General features: G+C 48.2%; 1 protein-coding gene across 1 annotated transcript in view; it reads right to left on the bottom strand.

The window, feature by feature from the left end:
• The window catches only part of LOC311228495 (intraflagellar transport protein 88 homolog), a gene marked incomplete at both ends in the record, with an annotated part of 245,256 nt that overhangs the window by 153,153 nt on the left and 74,355 nt on the right, over positions 1–17,748 (bottom strand). Inside the window, 6 exons of the mRNA XM_084314399.1 lie at positions 9,058–9,144; positions 13,921–14,023; positions 14,166–14,217; positions 15,249–15,477; positions 16,804–17,020; positions 17,177–17,294. Coding sequence (XP_084170525.1) covers positions 9,058–9,144; positions 13,921–14,023; positions 14,166–14,217; positions 15,249–15,477; positions 16,804–17,020; positions 17,177–17,294 — 806 coding nt within the window. The remainder of the gene's footprint in view (positions 1–9,057; positions 9,145–13,920; positions 14,024–14,165; positions 14,218–15,248; positions 15,478–16,803; positions 17,021–17,176; positions 17,295–17,748) is intronic.

Here is a 17,748-nt window from a genome sequence, read left to right as displayed (position 1 = left end):
AGCTAACATAAAACTCCATTGAAAGTAAAAAGTAAAGAGTCCACCGTTCAGCTACAGGGAACACTGCATTATCGCGATAGCGCCCCTAAGAGGATCTGGCCGGTATTGCACTTTGTCGAATTCAAAGAGTAGGGTAAATCTGCAGTGCCGCTCGGCGACCTTGAATAGGTTATTAAAATGGAATAAAAGCAATAACAACTTGCCACGGATTTATCCATGCTTCTGTCCACAACGGGTGGAATCGAAACACAGAGATCTCCATTGTTCGTCCCCATTGTGTTAAGGGGATGCAGACCAGAGAAAGACTTTCGTCTTGTTTACATCAGGGTCCCCCATTTTCAATTCATAATGACATTTATGACATACTCAATATACAGATATAAAAATCTAATCTAATCATCTAATCTAAACTAATCATGACATTTATGACATACATATGCAGTACTGTTACATTTGTGACATACAAGATATGCAAATATACAGTACTGTTTTTTTTTTTTATCCACTTTTTCTCCCATTTTCTATATTTTCTCCCATCCCAATTTCATATCATCCAATTCAACCCTCCCCTGTCACGGACGCTGTTTCTTGCCTCCCACAAGCCGGCTGCAATGTGGACTAAGTCATACATAGCACAAGTCCCCTCCGGTACTTGAGGTAACAGCAGTCGCATCTTTTCACCTGCGCAGCTCGATCTCTCAGTGGCGAGGAGTAACGGGTGGGAGGCTCACGCTGCCCCCGACACTTCCTGATTCTACTGCGCAGGCGCACCAACCGACCTGTAGGAGTCGCTTTCCACAACGCCCAATCCCCACCCATCAGTTTCCCACCCCCTAATACGGCCAATGTGTATTAGTACGGACGACCAGCTAAACTGAAAGCAAATGTGGAGCGCTGGGCTCGAACTGACGAGCCCAGCGTCTCCAGCATTTCGTGACGAGCGCCTTGCCCACTACGCCACGTAGCCGCCCAACAAATATACAGTACTGTTAAACAGAGATCCTAACAGTAAATATATACAAGGGGGAGGGAACTGTACATTTATGATGAATTGCAAATGGGGGACCCCTGATGTAAACAAGATGGAAGTCTTTCTCTGGTCTGCATCCCCCCAACAATTGTGTGTATTGAGCCGTACTGCAGATTTTGACAACAAAATTAACAATATGATGCCGCAAGTTCTGTTATATTTCAATTGCCTTACTTATTTACATAAATATAAGGTAACGGTATACTTTTGCTATATGCTATACACTAGTCTATGTGATGTGGTGGGTACGTATGATGGTAATTAAGGAATGGTGAATATTATGTTTAATGTAAATATATGTATACTGGATATGAACAGCAGTAATATAGGCTTACAGCAGTATTGTACAGCCAGCAATATTATACATTATTATACATGACTATTCTATGCAAGTAGGCTATGTCTAAGCTATTTTACAATATTATACATGAACTGCTTGTTTGTTTTTTAATCTGTTTATTACTTGTTTTATATTATTATTAATTTTCTATTTATGTTCAAAATAAATAAACTCATTCATTCAAGATATTGTGTGAGCAAAAGTATAGTTACTGGCTGTACAATACTGCTGTAGGCCTATAATACTGCTGTTCATATCAAGTTCAAGTTTCAAGTTTCAAGTTTCTTTAATAGTTGTCATACAGAAGTACAGAATACTTTTATACAAAATGCTTCTTACTGTTACGCTCCAGAGACTGTGCTAGACAAGATAGTATGAAATAAAATAGTATAGCATGTAAAATAGAAGTAAAAAAAAAAAGTCACAGTGTTCAGTATAGACATATGTACAATGTACAAACTAATGTACAAACTATACTGTACATATGTCTATACTGAACACTGTGACTTTTTTTTTACTTCTATTTTACATGCTATACTATTTTATTTCATACTATCTTGTCTAGCACAGTCTCTGGAGCGTAACAGTAAGAAGCATTTTGTATAAAAGTATTCTGTACTTCTGTATGACAACTATTAAAGAAACTTGAAACTTGAAACTTGAACTTGATGCAGAATAGAAGTAACTGAGTTACCATACAATATACAATATACTATGCAATGTACTAATACAATACTATATAGTGCAGAGCAGAAATGGGATGAGGTACAATTTAGGTACAATTTACAGTAAGGTGTACGAGTTGTAGTGCAAATCCTTTACCAATAAATATAAAGTGTAACGTGTGTTTAGGTGATCTAAAGTGTGGAGAGTGGGTGCTGCAGTGTGTTATTTGTTTAAGTGAGTGTGTGCGTGTGGGTGTGTGTGCTGTGTGCATTTGATGGTTGTTGCATAGTGTTTATTGTTTGTTGAGCAGCCTGATGGCCTGGGGATAGAAGCTTCTTCTGAGTCTTTCTGTGCTCGCCTTAAGACTCCGGTATAGCTTGCCTGACCGCAGCAGTTCAAAGAGGCAGTTGTTCGGGTGGCTGGAGTCCTTGATGATTCTCTTAGCCTTACCCCTGCACCGCTTGTTGTAAATGTTCTGGAGGGTGGGAAGCCCCCCTCCAATTGTGCGTTCGGCTGAACGTGTCACTCTTTGTAGTCTGCTACGGTCTTGTGCAGTGCTATTCCCAAACCAGGAGATGATGTTGCCAGTCAGGATGTTCTCTATTGTACATGAGTAGAAGTTCCTAAGGATATTCTGACTGACTTGGAACTTCCTTAGGCGCCTGAGGAAGTAGAGGCGTTGTCGTGCCTTCTTCACAACACTGTCAATGTGTATGTGTGGTCCATGTCAAGTCCTCGGATATGTGGGCTCCGAGGTACTTGAAACTGTTCACTCTTCCAATCGGTGCCCCGTCGATGCTGAGGGGGCTGTAGTCCTTGACCCCGACCTCCACAATCATCTCTTTTGTTTTGCTGACGTTCAGGGAGAGGCAGTTCTCCTGAGACCACTGTGACAGATTCTCTACCTCTTCCAGGTAGGCCCTCTCGTCGTTGGCAGAGATCAGGCCCACCACTACTGTGTCATCAGCAAATTTGATGATTGTGTTGTTGTTCCGCTGTGCCACGCAGTCATGTGTGTACAGGGAGTAGAGGAGGGGGCTCAGAACACAGCCCTGGGGGGCCCCTATGTTGAGCGTGATGGATGAGGAGGTGCAGTTGCCTGCTCTTACCACCTGGGGTCTGCCCGTCAGGAAGTCCAAGACCCACTGGCAGAGGTCATAGTTCAAGCCCAGGTCCCTGAGCTTGGCTATGAGTTTGGAGGGGACTATGGTATTGAATGCTGAGCTGTAGTCGATGAACAGAATTCTCACATAGTTCCCCTGCCTCTTGTCCAGGTGTGATGCTGCTGTGTGCAGCACATGGGCTATGGCGTCCTCCGTGGACCTGTTAGGGCGGTATGCAAATTGCAGGGGGTCCAGGTTGATGGGGAGGGAGGAACAGATGTAGCCCTTCACTAGCTTCTCAAAGCACTTCATGGCTATGGAGGTGAGAGCTACAGGGCGGTAGTCGTTGAGGCAAGCGGGCGTAGATTTTTTGGGTACAGGGATGATGGTGGACTTCTTCAGACAGGTGGGGATGACAGCCTGTTCTAAGGACAGGTTAAAGATGTCAGTGAATACCGGGGCCAGTTGGTCGGCACAGACTTTTAGGACGCGGCCGGGGATGCCGTCCGGTCCTGCTGCCTTCCTGATATTCACTTTTTTAAAGGTCCGCCTCACCTCATGCTCTGTTACCCTGAACACTGAGTCTCCATCAGCAGACCCCCCCCCCCCCCATTGCCGTGGCTTGTATGCTGGTGTTGTTGTTCACAGCCTTCAAACCTCGCATAGAAGGTGTTGAGATCATTTGCTAAGGAGATGTCACTGTTCAGTTTGAGGGGGGTGCCTTTGCAATCTGTCATTGTTCTGAGGCCCTGCCACATACCTCTAGAGTCAGCCTGTTCAAACTGAAGTTCAACTTTATCCCTGTAACGCCGTTTTGCCTCTATTACTGCTCTCCTGACGTTGTATCTTGCCGTCTTGTGTTCATCCATGTTGCCTGTCACCAGCCCGGTGTTGTAGGCTGCGCACTTTCAGAGCCTCACGGACGGATTTATCTACCCAGGGCTTTTGATTTGGGTAGATTCTAATTGTGGTAGAGGGGATTGTTTCTTCTACCAGAGTACAGACAAAGTCAAGCACCGTTTCAGTGTATTCGTTAATATTGGCTGTGTTATCACGGAATACATTCCAGTCTGTGCATTCAAGTGCAGCTTGGAGTGTCTCCTCTGACGTCACAGTCCAACGCTTAACCTCTCGCGATACTACCGGCGTTCGCTTGAGACTTTGTTTATACTTTGGCAAAAGAAAGATGGCGCCGTGGTCCGACTTGCCGAAAGGACTAAGAGCCTGTGACTTGTACCCATTCTTAAATTGCGAGTATACATGGTCTAATATGTTCTCGCCTCTGGTGGGACAGGTCACATGCTGATAGAAATTCGGCAACACCTTTTTAAGACGCGCGCTGTTGAAATCGCCCAGAACCAAAATAGCAGCGTCTACGTTAGCTGTCTGTTGTTTGTTTACCTCATCGTGTAGCTTTGAAAGTGCAGCCCCAGTGTTTGCTTGTGGTGGGATATATACTCCGATCATGATGATGGACGTTAACTCCCTCGGGAGAAAGAAGGGTCGACATTTGATCGTGATAAACTCCAGGTCTGGGGAGCAGTGGTTAGACAATTCCTTTGCGTTGCCTATATCGCACCACTCCTTGTTTACCATGAAAGCAATGCCGCCTCCTTTCGTCTTGAGTGATTCTTCTGCCGTCCGGTCCTTGCGGAGAACGAAGAAGTGATCTGCCGGTTCTATTGCATGATTTGGGACGTCTGGAGACAGCCAAGTTTCTGTGAAACAGAGGACGTTCCAGTCCCGAATGTCCCGCTGGAATTGGATCCGTGCTCTGATGTCGTCCAGTTTGTTCCCTATCGATTGCACATTGGCCAACAATATGCTGGGCAATGTGGTTCTGTGCCGTTTGGATCTCAGTCTGTTCCGGACGCCGGCTCTCCTTCCTCGCCGTCTCCCCCCTTCCTTGCCTCGGCCACAACAAAGGATCCCCGTTGGCCACTGTTGTTGCTCAGCAATCCGATCCAGAGAGCAATCCAGTCGGTAAATTTTCCTTAATCCAATGTCAATGAGTGACTGACGGTCATACACATATAATGGACATTGGTGCAAATAAAACTCTTAAAACTATAAAAATTAACAAAAGTAAGCACAGTCTCGCTGTGTCATATCCAGTATACACATATTTACATTAAACATAATATTCACCATTCCTTAATTACCATCATACGTACCCATCACATCACATAGACTGTAGTGTATAGCATATAGCAAAAGTATACTGTTACATTATATTTATGTAAATAAGTAAGGCAATTGAAATATAACAGAACTTGCGGCATCATATTGTTAATTTTGTTGTCAAAATCTGCAGTACGGCTCAATACACACAATTGTTGGGGGGATGCAGACCAGAGAAAGACTTCCGTCTTGTTTACATCAGGGTCCCCCATTTGCAATTCATCATAAATGTACAGTTCCCTCCCCCTTGTATATATTTACTGTTAGGATCTCTGTTTAACAGTACTGTATATTTGCATATCTTGTATGCAGGGGTGTAAAGTACTTGAGTAATTGTACTTCGTTACAATACTTAAGTACTGTTTTGGGGGATTTGTACTATTATTCGAGTATTATTAGGTTTGTATACTTTGTACTTTTACTCCATTACATCTCAGAGAAAAAAACATACTTTTTACTCCTTACATTTAAAATGCAGACCTATAAAGTACAAAGTACAAATCTCACAGGTCCAACCATTTGAATTAGTATATTTTAATTGTTTATCTGGCCGAACTAACGTTAACGTTATTAATCCTGCGACCGTAGGTAAACAGCCAATCAAATCCCCATCAATGGAAAATGAACCCGCCCATACCCATGCTGATTGGTCCTTGTGCAACACTAGAAAGTGGGGATCTTTGATTAAACACCTGCTATCAGAAGAATAGACAGTCAGATCTGCATTATGCTGTGGTTAATATTGTGATATTATTCAGGGTACTCCAGTATTCTGTCTTTAATATTCTGATATTATTCAGGGTACTCCAGTATTCTGTCTTTAATATTGTGATATTATTCTGGGTACTCCAGTATTCTGCCTTTAATATTGTGATATTATTCAGGATAATCCAGTATGCTGTGGTTAATATTGGGATATTATTCAGGATACACCATTCTGTTTTTAATATTGTGATATTATTCATGCTGTGATGTGAATGCCGTCCATGTTATTTTACCTTCATTGTCTATCGCAGCCAGTGGTGCAGTGGTAATATGGGAACTGGTAACACGCCGCGCGGGTACGTGCATGCGCACAGAACAGATTTTTTTCATTACTGAATGATTGTATTATTATTCTTCCAATGTGATTGCGTGGCAAATACATTTCTTTGTAAGAATATATCTGCATTTTGTCAGTACAAGATTAATCAGTGATCACATTGAATTAAAACATGATTATTTCCAGTGCCACGATTATTTATTTCAAGAGAAACAAACAGGCAAATAGCCTACCTTAGTCAATCTGGACAAATACATTAGGGCCTATAGACTAGAAAAAAAGAAAAGCTGTTTTAAATGCGGTTACTTGCCTTGTTGTGGAGTGGCAGCTGTCTCTGTTGTGGGGGGCGCGGGCGTTGGAGGTTCTCTTGGGGAGCGGCGGTGGCATCGTTGGTTCAGATAACATGATACTGTTGTCAAATGATCTGTTTATATCTGTTTGTATTTGCGGGCGGGGGCGTGGTTGAAGACGCGCTTTTGTTATGGGTGGCCGGGTACACGCGAGTACACATCCGTGCGCGATCGCGCGTACTTCTGCCTCAGTGATCTGGTAACACGGCGTGTAACCGCGTGTGACCACGACTGCACCACTGATCGCAGCACACATTCCATTGTGGGCAGAGTGTCTGCTTGGTTTCATTCCAGCCTTGCCTAAACACCAGCTGATGATTTCACTAATTGGCTCACCTCTTCAACTAACTCACCTGGTGCAATGTGTAGTTAAAATGAAAACCTGGCCCACGATGGAATGAGTTTGAGACCCCTGGTCTATCCCTTTTTTTTTTTTTTTTTTTTTTTTTTTTTTTATTATTTACTTTTACTTTTTAGTACTTAAGTATATTTAAAAGTAGGACTTTTTTACTTTTACTCAAGTGTGTTTTTAGCCAGATACTTTGACTTTTACTTGAGTCAGATTTTGAGACGGTACCCATACTTTCACTTAAGTATAATTTCTGGGTACTTTTTACACCCCTGCTTGTATGTCACAAATGTAATAGTACTGCATATATGTATGTCATAAATGTCATGATTAGTTTAGATTAGATGATTAGATTAGATTTTTATATCTGTATATTGAGTATGTCATAAATGTCATTATGAATTGAAAATGGGGGACCCTGATGTAAACAAGACGAAAGTCTTTATCTGGTCTACATCCCCTTAACAATTGTGTGTATTGAGCTGTACTGTACTGTACCCATTCTGCAATCTGTTAATTAAAGTTTAAATAAACGCATTAATTCAAGATATCTGGCCTCGCGCGGCTCTCACAGCTGTGCCCGCACAGTGCAATACTCCAATTCAGCCATTGGCAATTCAGCCATTGGGTGGGTGGCGCTGCTGAGCGGTCTCACCAGAGGAGGCATAAAATGGTCAAAGGTGTGGCTAATGCATCGGCGTATTTAGACCACTATCAGTAGGGCACGTGCCCTACTGATGATCATCTGTGCCCCACTGATAATTTTTTTTTCTTTTTTTATATTTTTTTAACAAATGTTTTTTATTTTCCCTTTTTTAACATGATCAAATGATCATTTAACATGATCAAATAATTATTATAATATTTTTTACTTCGCTTTGAAAGATTGTAGTGAAATATTTTGCACTGCATTTATCTTGTTGAAATCCTCCAACAGGCTCTTTTTTGTAAGTTGACTGGTTTGCACACCAATAATACAGTGCAATAATAGAATAGTAGAATAGATAGTAAAATTATGCAATAGAATGGCCAGAGTAAAATAGTGCTACAGTACAATCAACAGCGGGGTGTATTAGAAGGCTATGGTGAAGAGGTACGTTTTTAGCTTATTTCTGAAAATATTAAGAGATCTAGCTTCCCTAATGTCCATAGGTAGTGTGTTCCATAACTTTGGTGCATAGTTAGCAAAGGCTGCATCCCTGATTTTCTTTAGACTGTGGCTTGGAACCTTCAATAGACCAGTAGTAGATGATCGCAATGTTTATACTTTGTATATAAGGAGGAGGACCTTGAAATCAATTCTAAATGTTACCAGAAGCCAGTGTAGGTTACTTACTTGTAACTTCGGGTTTGATCCAAGGAGTGAGTTGCCCCATATTGCTCTGTAACATTTCTATTTTTGTTATAGGACCGACTAGTAGGATTTCAGTTTTGCCCTCATTTAATTTTAGGAAGTTGTTCGTCATCCATTTGTTTATTGCTAAGAGACAGGCGGAAATGGAGTTTATAGCTGTGTGATCATTTGGTTCAGCGGAGATGTACAATTGTGTGTCATCTGCGTAACTATGGAAACATACATTGTGCTTTCTAATGATGTCTCCTCAATGTTCAATGTTCAATGCAAGTAAAGCACTTTAAACTTTAAGTATGACTAAATGCTTTCTTGACTATATATATAGTAACTGTTCCAAAATGCATAGATTTATATGTATTTTAGGGGTTTGGGTGGCTAGCTCTTTTTAATATAAATGTCAGATTGTTTTATTTATTTCATAGATTTCTATGCATTTCAGGAGTTTGGGGGGCTGGCTCCCCAAAATAATTAAATAACATAACCCTAACCTAACCCTAAAACGGAAATAAAGTTACAAAAAAAAATAGTTACAAAATCCACCCATTTTCGCCCACAAACCGGCCAAAACCGGCCAAATTTAGCTAATGTCCACTTTTACGCTGTGTCACCCTCTAGTGGCGAGATAGGGGGGATAAAACAAACCAGTCGAATCCAGCAGCAAAGGAGGTCTCGATGACTGGAGCGATGAGTTTGGCCGACGTCATGATGAACTTCTCCGCCAGAGCTTTTCTACATGTGGAGATGACGGAGGGAAGAAAATGTTAATGTTCATTAACCCAGTAACGCATTAATGGGGCGACAGTGGCTCGGGAGGTAGAGCAGTCGTCTGACAATCCGGAGGTTCCCGGTTCAATTCCCGCTCCTGCCGGGCGGCATCTATTCATTTCCTAACGCATTTATGCTTCCGCGTTCGCGTTTTGCAAATCTGATTGGCCACTGCCGTTTCTGGTGCGATCTGTTTGGCCACTGACGTTTCTGGTCATGTGACATGTGCGCCCAATCGCGTGACGCGCCCATTTCCGCCTCGACCAGCAGCAGCAAACTACCTAACGCCTAGTTTATCACTGGTTAAGCTTAGGCGACTCTTTTGAAGTTGGTTAAGGTTAGAGTTTAGAATCAGAGCTGGCGTTCTATCGCCCTGCTCTAAAACAAACTCTAACCTTAACCAACTTCGAAAGAGTGCCTAAGCTTAACCGGCGAAAGAACTTGCCGTCACACGATTGGTGCGACCAGAAACATCAGTGGCCAATCAGAGCGCAAAACGCGAATGCGGAAGCATAAATGCGTTTCCCCACTACATTTCCAGCTCCGCGTTCTGCGATCTGATTGGCCACTGACGTTTCTGGTCGCGCCAATCGTGTGACGGCAAGTTCTTTCGCCGGTTAAGCTTAGGCACTCTTTCGAAGTTGATTAAGGTTAGAGTTTGTCTTAGAGCAGAGCGATAGAACGCCAGCCCTGATTCCAAACTCTAACCTTAACCAACTTCCAAAGAGTCGCCTAAGCTTAACCAGTGATAAACTAGGCGTTAGGTAGTTTGCTGCTGTTCGGGGCGGAAATGGGCGCGTCACGCGATTGGGCGCACATGTCACATGACCAGAAACGTCTGTGGCCAATCAGATCGCACCAGAAACGTCCGTGGCCAATCAGATCGCAGAACGCGAACGAGGAAATGTAGTGGGGAAAGAATAGACGCCTCCCGGGCATCGTGTCGATGTGTCCTTGAGCAAGACACTTAACGTACGGTTATATCTATAACCATAGTTATATGAGTGTAGTGACGCTCTGCATCTACTGGAATACATCCCTGTATCAGTACTAGCACTGAATAAATCTCCACATGCACCTTTACACACCCATCCTGCCTGGCCACACCCCCATCCACTCCTCTACATAAGCAGGGGTGTGGCCATACTAACAGCTCCTTCCCAAGTCTTTCACCACAAAGGCGAAGACCACGGGGTCCTCAGTGAGTCTGACGCAGAGTGTCACTACACTCATATAACTATGGTTATAGATATAACCGTACGTTATAGGTCGTGTAGCTCTGCTCTGCGTCTACTGAAATACAGGAGCTGAGCAGAGCGGAAGCTCGACAAATGTACCCGCTGAGGTCCCCCACAACCATCAGAACCGGGGAGGACCCGAGCCCCCGGACCCCCCTAGTGGAGGACGGGACGGAATCGGATCCGACTGTGCGAAGAGGAGTTTAGCAACTCAAACGCACAGGGTGAGCAGACCGTGGGACTTACCTTCCACAGAAGAACCCACGACTACACAAACGCGCAACCCATATGCCACTAGGGAACGAACGGGAAGAAATAAAAACCCTGTTACAACCGCTAATATCATGGGGTCAAGGGCAAAAACCCAACCCCGTGGCAAGGCCGTAGCAGCGGAGCGCGAAGGAGGACCCAGCCCCAGGAAGGGACTGGACCCCCCGGAAAAGGGGGCCTGGTGAGGCCAACGACGCCGCAGCATCGAGACCCCACCAGGCGGTCACTAGTGACACCACCCCCCACATCGCCAGCGTATTCGGACAGGGCCCATCCAAGAGCAGGCCCTTCCCCCCTACAGCACGCCGCCCCGAAGCACTCAAGAGGCTACACCCACAGCGGGACCAGGCAGCGCACCGGGGAGACAACCCCCAAAAGAGGTCGATCCCTCAATCCAGGCAACAGGCCACTCGACCTGAGCCTGGAGCACTGCGGACTAGACAGGCGCCAAAGGGGTCTGCTGAAAACAGCACCCCGGCGGAAGGGGCGTATGCTGGCATGCTGTGCACCATGTCGCAGCCTCCACAAAAAAAACCTCGACTCTCTAGAGGGGCCGAGGCAGAGAAGGCTGACATGATTGGCAGACGTCATGAAAGGTGCGGGGGCACACTCACAGGCAGACAGGGCCAAGCCCGGCCTACCCCGAGAGTTGACTTCACTACCAACACACCTGGAAACCAACCACCACCTTGGTTCTAACATGAGGTGGTTGTTCCTATAACCCCCCCAAGAAAAAACTCCAAAACACAACTGCGGGTATACACTGGCTAGTGGCTATACAGCAGTACAAGTGTTTCAGTTTTCAAGAAGGGGGTAACCCAGGCCAACAGGTCGACGAAAACAAATTCGGACCTGGGCCCGGCGGACCGGGACGTACACAGGGATGCCAGAGGGGTTCTACAAGAACCACCTCGACAGCCCCCTCCCAGCCCCGCCAAGCAGGAGAAGAGAGGGGCGAAAAAGAATGGAGAAGGACCAGGCTCCTTTAGCACAGCGCAAGATACAACACAATATGGACCAAGCAACAGTGAAGGATAACACGCAGTGACATAATCAGGAACATCTCCATAACATCAAACCCTGCAACGCCCGGGCCGACCCGGCATTTTCCCCCCGAAAAAGCACAAGTCCCTCAGGGTACCAGAACAGCAGATCTGCGCCCCGGCGGACAACGGGTTAACTGACCTGGTCCGGCGCGACCAGAACCAGTCCTGTGTCCTAATCACGCCGCCATCCCCAGTCCCAGGAGGGGGGTAGGTACGCGTGTCGATCTAAAACATCACAGAGGGCGCCACCAAGCCGCGCCCGGTGGCCCACCACAAAGGCGTGAGACCCCTCCGCCAATGCTTTGATCTATTCCATCATCTCCCCCCAGAGATGAACGAGAATCCATCGAGACTAACCTAGTACACTGGCGCTTGGAAGAGACAAAACTCCATCCCAGTTGCCCCACAAAAACGCTGTTTCAATGATGAGCAACCAAGGCGCGCAAGCCCATGCGTGGTTCCTATCAGAAGCACCCAGGGCCAGCACTATGTACACGTCGAGACCCAAAACATATCAATGGTAATTCTGACAAGAACCCAGATAACGTTCCCTCCAAGCCGCCTGTGAGAGCGGCAGGAAGCTGGCCAAGACACAGATATGGGTCCCATATGACGCGGCCGAGGGAAAACACCCCTGTCAACCCTGCCCTATAAGAGAGGAGACAGGGAACCCCCAGAGAGAGACTTCCCACGTGAGTAATAATTGAAAAGACATATGCAACATTGAGCTATGTAACAATTGGACTAGGACTCTGAGGAGGAGGCTCTGAAACTCTGAGGAGGCTCCCTCACTGAGAGGGAGGTTCTGAACTCACCGAGGAGGCTCTGAAACTCCCTGAGGAGGAGGCTCTGAAACTCCCTGAGGAGGAGGCTCTGACCCAATATACACACTACTAGTAGGGAGCAGAGCAGAAGAACAAATCGTCTCTACTGCATTGCATCACCTACCAAGCTCAAGACACATACAACAGAGCAGAACTTCTTTTTAAGTTCTACTCACCTTGACAATAACAGAGGTCCACAACATGGAGCCTGAAAATAACTCACAAAAGTCTCACAACCAATAGAAACGCGCTCAGTGACGTACTCTATGGCGGGGGGAATTCCGTGGCCCACCGCCCAATATGGCGTGGGACCAGGAAACTCCCCCCCCCCTCCCTACCCTGTGACGCGCTGACCCAGCAACATGACAGGAAGCCTGAAGGACAGGAAGCCCAACCCCCTGACCAATCAGAAAAAGGGGAGGGAGGGTTTATCAGTTCACACCCTCATGACCCCTCACCCCTGATACGATGCAATGACAAAGCAGAGCCATGACACCAGTCATAGCATGCTACACGAAGCGCATGTATACCTGTCAAGGTAACAGCTTCACATAGGCAAACCTGCCACCTGAATTTTTACACCTTTTCCTAAAGGAAGAAAAACACAGACCAAGAGAGGGCCCTTATTTTTAAGGGCCCTGGTACACAGGCCCCCCCCCCCGAACACTCAGAATTGACATTCAGTGCAACACAAAATAAACGGAACTGAACACAATAAACCCCCCAAAACAGTGCACCCAGTGTCTTCAGTCCCTTTTAGAAGGTCTGACCACGCGTATTTAACAGTCACAGGGAACGTGGAAACGGGAAAGGGTAAGGGTAGGGACAGGGGGCCGTCCCCGCCGCCGCCGAGGCTTCGTCGGTGGAAAGGTAGGGGTAACAACGGCCGGAGGGCATGGGACAGGGGAAAACTTGGGTGGCCGGCCCCGGCGCCGGGGCTGAGCCAGCTCCACCGACCCGTTTGGGACCACACGAGCAGGCTTAAGACGATCGACTGAGATCTGCTCCTTATTCCCCCCCATGTCCACCACAAAGTACTTGGGGCCCGGCTCGAGGACGCGGAAGGGCCCGTCATAGGGAGCCTGCAGTGGAGAATGGTGGGCATCATGACGGATGAACACATACCTCGCAGTCATCAGGTCCTTAGGAATGTAGGACTGGGGAAGGCAGTGATGTGTGGGAACTGGGGCAAACACCCTCGCTGCGTCCTGGAAGGCAGATCGGTGAGCTGTAGTGGACCAAGGGGCAGAGGAACCAGGAAGGAACTCCCCTGGGACCCTCAGCGGTTGACCAAAAACCAATTCGGCTGAAGAGGACTGCAGATCTTCTTTAGGGGCATTACGCAGGCCCGACATGACCCACGGAAGACGGTCGACCCAGTTGCCGTCTGTGAGCGTGGCCCGGAGAGCGGACTTCATGGATCTGTGAAAATGCTCACACATGCCGTTGGCCTTTGGGTTGTATGCTGTGGTACGATGGAGTTTCACCCCAAGTCTCTCAGCCACGGTGCTCCACAGCTCAGAAGTGAACTGGGATCCCCTGTCCGAAGTCAGGTCCAATGGCGTGCCAAACCGAGTGACCCAGCCGAAATTAAACGCCCGAGCTACCTCCGCAGCCGTTGTCGATGACAGGGGAACAACCTCCGGCCACCTGGTGGTCCTGTCCACCATAGTGAGGAGGTGTGTGAAACCCTGAGACGGGGGAAGTGGGCCCACCAGGTCCACGTGGACATGGTTAAACCGCCTCTCTGGAATGAGAAACAGCTCCAGGGGGGCCTTAGTGTGACGATGTACCTTGGCACGCTGGCACGCCACACAGGAGGCCGCCCATACTTTGACGTCCTTCCTAAGGCCCGGCCAGACGAACCTGGGCCCCACCAACTTGACCGACGCCTTTACCCCAGAGTGTGAAAGGGCATGAATGGTGTCAAATACCCGGTGGCGCCAGTCAGTTGGAACCATGGGGCGGGGCTGGCCAGTGGAGACGTCACAGAGGAGCGTGGCGCCGCTGTCGTGAAACACCACATCCTCAAGTCGAAGTCCTGTCACAGCCATCCTGAACGCCTGAAGGTCTGAGTCGGTGAGCTGGTCAGCAGTCATGGCAGCATAGTCGATGCCCAGGTGCACAGGGCTGACGTGCGCCCGGGAGAGGCAGTCTGCCACCTGGTTGTTTTTACCGGCTACATGCTGGATGTCGGTAGTGAACTCCAATATGGCGGAAAGTTGGCGCTGCTGCCGCCCCGACCATGGCTCCGTGGTCTTGGCCATGGCAAACGTTAGGGGCTTGTGGTCGACAAAAACTGTGAACTCGCGGCTCTCCAGCAAGAACCTGAAGTGACGTATGGCGAGGAAGAGGGCCAGGAGCTCCCTGTCGAATGTACTATACTTCCTCTCGTTGTCGCATAGCTTCCTACTGAAGAAGGCCAGAGGCTGCCAGGCGCCAGCCACCCACTGCTCGCACACCGCCCCTACTGCGTAATCGGAGGCATCGGTGGTGAGGGCTATAGGAGCAGCAGGAGATGGGTGTGCCAGCATGGCGGCGTTGGCAAGGGCAGCCTTAGAGCCCTCGAATGCCTGGACCCGCTCCGGGGACCAGCCCACGTCATCGTTGGCTCTCTTCCCCTTCAACGCCTCGTACAGAGGTCTCATCAGGTGAGCCGCATGGGCTATAAACCTATTGTAAAGATTAACCATCCCCAGGAACTCCTGGAGAGGTTTGATGGTGAGGGGGCGGGGGAAAGCAGCAATTGCCTCCACCTTGGCGGGTAGAGAAACAGCCCCCTGGGAAGAGACATGGTGGCCCAGGAAATCCATGGCCGGCAGGTTAAACTGACATTTGGCCGGATTCACGATCAGCCCATGCTCGTTGAGCCGCTCGAACAGTTGACGGAGATGTCCCCGATGCTCCTCCACCGATGCACTGGCCACCAGGATGTCATCCAGATAAATAAACAAAAATGACAGGCCTCGCAGCACAGAGTCCATCAGCCGCTGGAATGTTTGCGCTGCCCCTTTAAGGCCGAATGGCATGCGCAGGAATTCAAACAGTCCAAACGGGGTGATAATGGCAGTCTTGGGCACGTCGAGCGGATGGACCGGCACCTGGTGGTAGCCACGCACCAAATCTATTTTAGAAGAAATGGTGGCGCCCGCCAGGTGGGCAGAGAAATCCTGGATATGTGGCACTGGGTACCGGTCATGAGTGGTGATGTTATTTAGGCGACGGAAATCACCACACGGACGCCACTTCCCATCCGCCTTGGGGACCATGTGTAGTGGGGAGGCCCAAGGACTGTTGGACCGGCGCACAATGCCGAGCCGTTCCATTGTGGCAAACTCCTCCCTGGCTATTGCCAGTTTAGCAGCATCCAGGCGGCGCGCCCGTGCATAAACTGGCGGCCCCACCGTTGGGATGTAATGTTCCACCCCATGCTTGGCGACAGAGGCAGAGAAAGTGGGGACAGTCAGAGCAGGAAACTCAGCGAGGAGGCGCTGGTACATATCGCCTGTGGCGAGCATATTGGCCAGGGCAGGCGGCCCCGGCCCCCCCAGTGTGCAGGGGTATGTGTCAAAGGACACAGAGCCAATCAGCCTACGGTTCGCAACGTCCACTAACAGTCTGTGAGCACACAAAAAATCCGCGCCCAGTATAGGCACCGACACTGAAGCAATAATAAATTCCCAGCTAAACTGCTGTTCATGTAAACACATAGTCACGTACAGTGGTGCAGTCGTAATATGGGAACTGCCCAAACGCCACGTGCACGCGCATACATGTTCCCTCGGTTGCGCACAGAACAGATGATTATTATGCATAACAATGTTTTAAATGTAATTGTAGTTACAATTTCTTTAATTGAATTAACTTAAACTAGAAAAGTTAATACAAACTAAATTAACAATGTAACTTAGAGTTAGTTTACAGAAGGACAGTTTCCTTCAGACTGAAGCACAACTTAATGTCTCATCCTTCCAGTCGGGACCACAGATCAAGCAACCCCCCACCAATTGGTACAGGGCTTGTATTTTGGTTTGGCTCTTCTCGTTGTTATGCTATCGGTATCCTATTATTATGCAAAGTGTAGGTGATAAGTGCCGGCCGGGTACTTGCCGCACGGCGCGATGAGTCCAGTGACAATTGTGAACGCATTTTTGTGTGCGCGCGTGCACATCTGCGCGCACTTCTGCCTCAGTGATCTACTACAACGGCGTGTAACCGCGTCCTACCACCACTGCATCGCTGTACCTGGTACCAAACGTACGGATGGAAGTCCCATTAGCCTTGTCTAGGGGTGGTCCATGTCCGTTTCCCAAGGCGTCCGTGACCGACGCAGGCAGGATGCTCCTCTGGGCGCCCGAATCCACCAACAGACGCCTTCCAGACAACGTGTCCTCGATAAACAGCTCGTTGATATTGACGCCAGCGCTCATAGCCGCTAACGAGCGCCGGCTCTTGCGTTTCCCTGGTTACCAAAGTTGCATGGTGGAAGTTCGTGGAACACAGCTCTTCGCTTTGTTGCCAAAACGGCGATGATAGTAACAAAGCCCTCTATCATCCCTCTGTGTCTGATCCCTACGATCAGACACCCGATCAGACACAGCAGCCACACAGTACTGACGGGAGGCCAGTAGTATCCTGTCCGCCTCCTCCGCCAATCCCCGGTAATCCTTGGTGCGCACGAGAGGCGAGCTGGCCAGAGCCGTGCGCACCGGAGTCGGGAGTTGACGCAGGAACAGCTGGACAAAAATAAATGTAGCGTCACCTGAACCGAGCAGTGCTAGCATGTTCTCCATCAGTTCTGTTGGTTTACTGTCCCCCAATCCGTTGAGGGACAATAGGCGCTCCGCGCGCTCTGCATCTGACAGCTGGAACAGCCGCAACAGCTGTTCTCTGAGCGCGTTGTATTTGCCGGCTGCTGGTGGTTCTCTCAGGAATCCCATCACCCGGCGTGTAGTGATAGTGGAGGAATCCAATGCCGCGACAACATGATAATATTTTGTCTCATCCGACGTTATTCCGCGGAGGTGAAATTGTGCCTCTCCTAGACCTCTCCAAGGCCTTTCCTACCCTCCCCCTGCTGCCGTCTTCGTCTCCATTCGCCGGCCCTAACTGCCTCTCTGACGGTGTGGATTCTAACTGCCTCTCTGACGGTGTGGATTCTACTTTTTGCGAGGGTTTGCGATTGACAGT

The sequence above is a fragment of the Notolepis coatsorum genome (genome assembly GCF_963971535.1).
Source record: "Notolepis coatsorum genome assembly, chromosome: 5".
Taxonomy (NCBI): domain Eukaryota; kingdom Metazoa; phylum Chordata; class Actinopteri; order Aulopiformes; family Paralepididae; genus Notolepis; species Notolepis coatsorum.
Note: the sequence above shows the minus strand (reverse complement) of the source record. Positions and strands in the feature narration are given on the sequence as shown.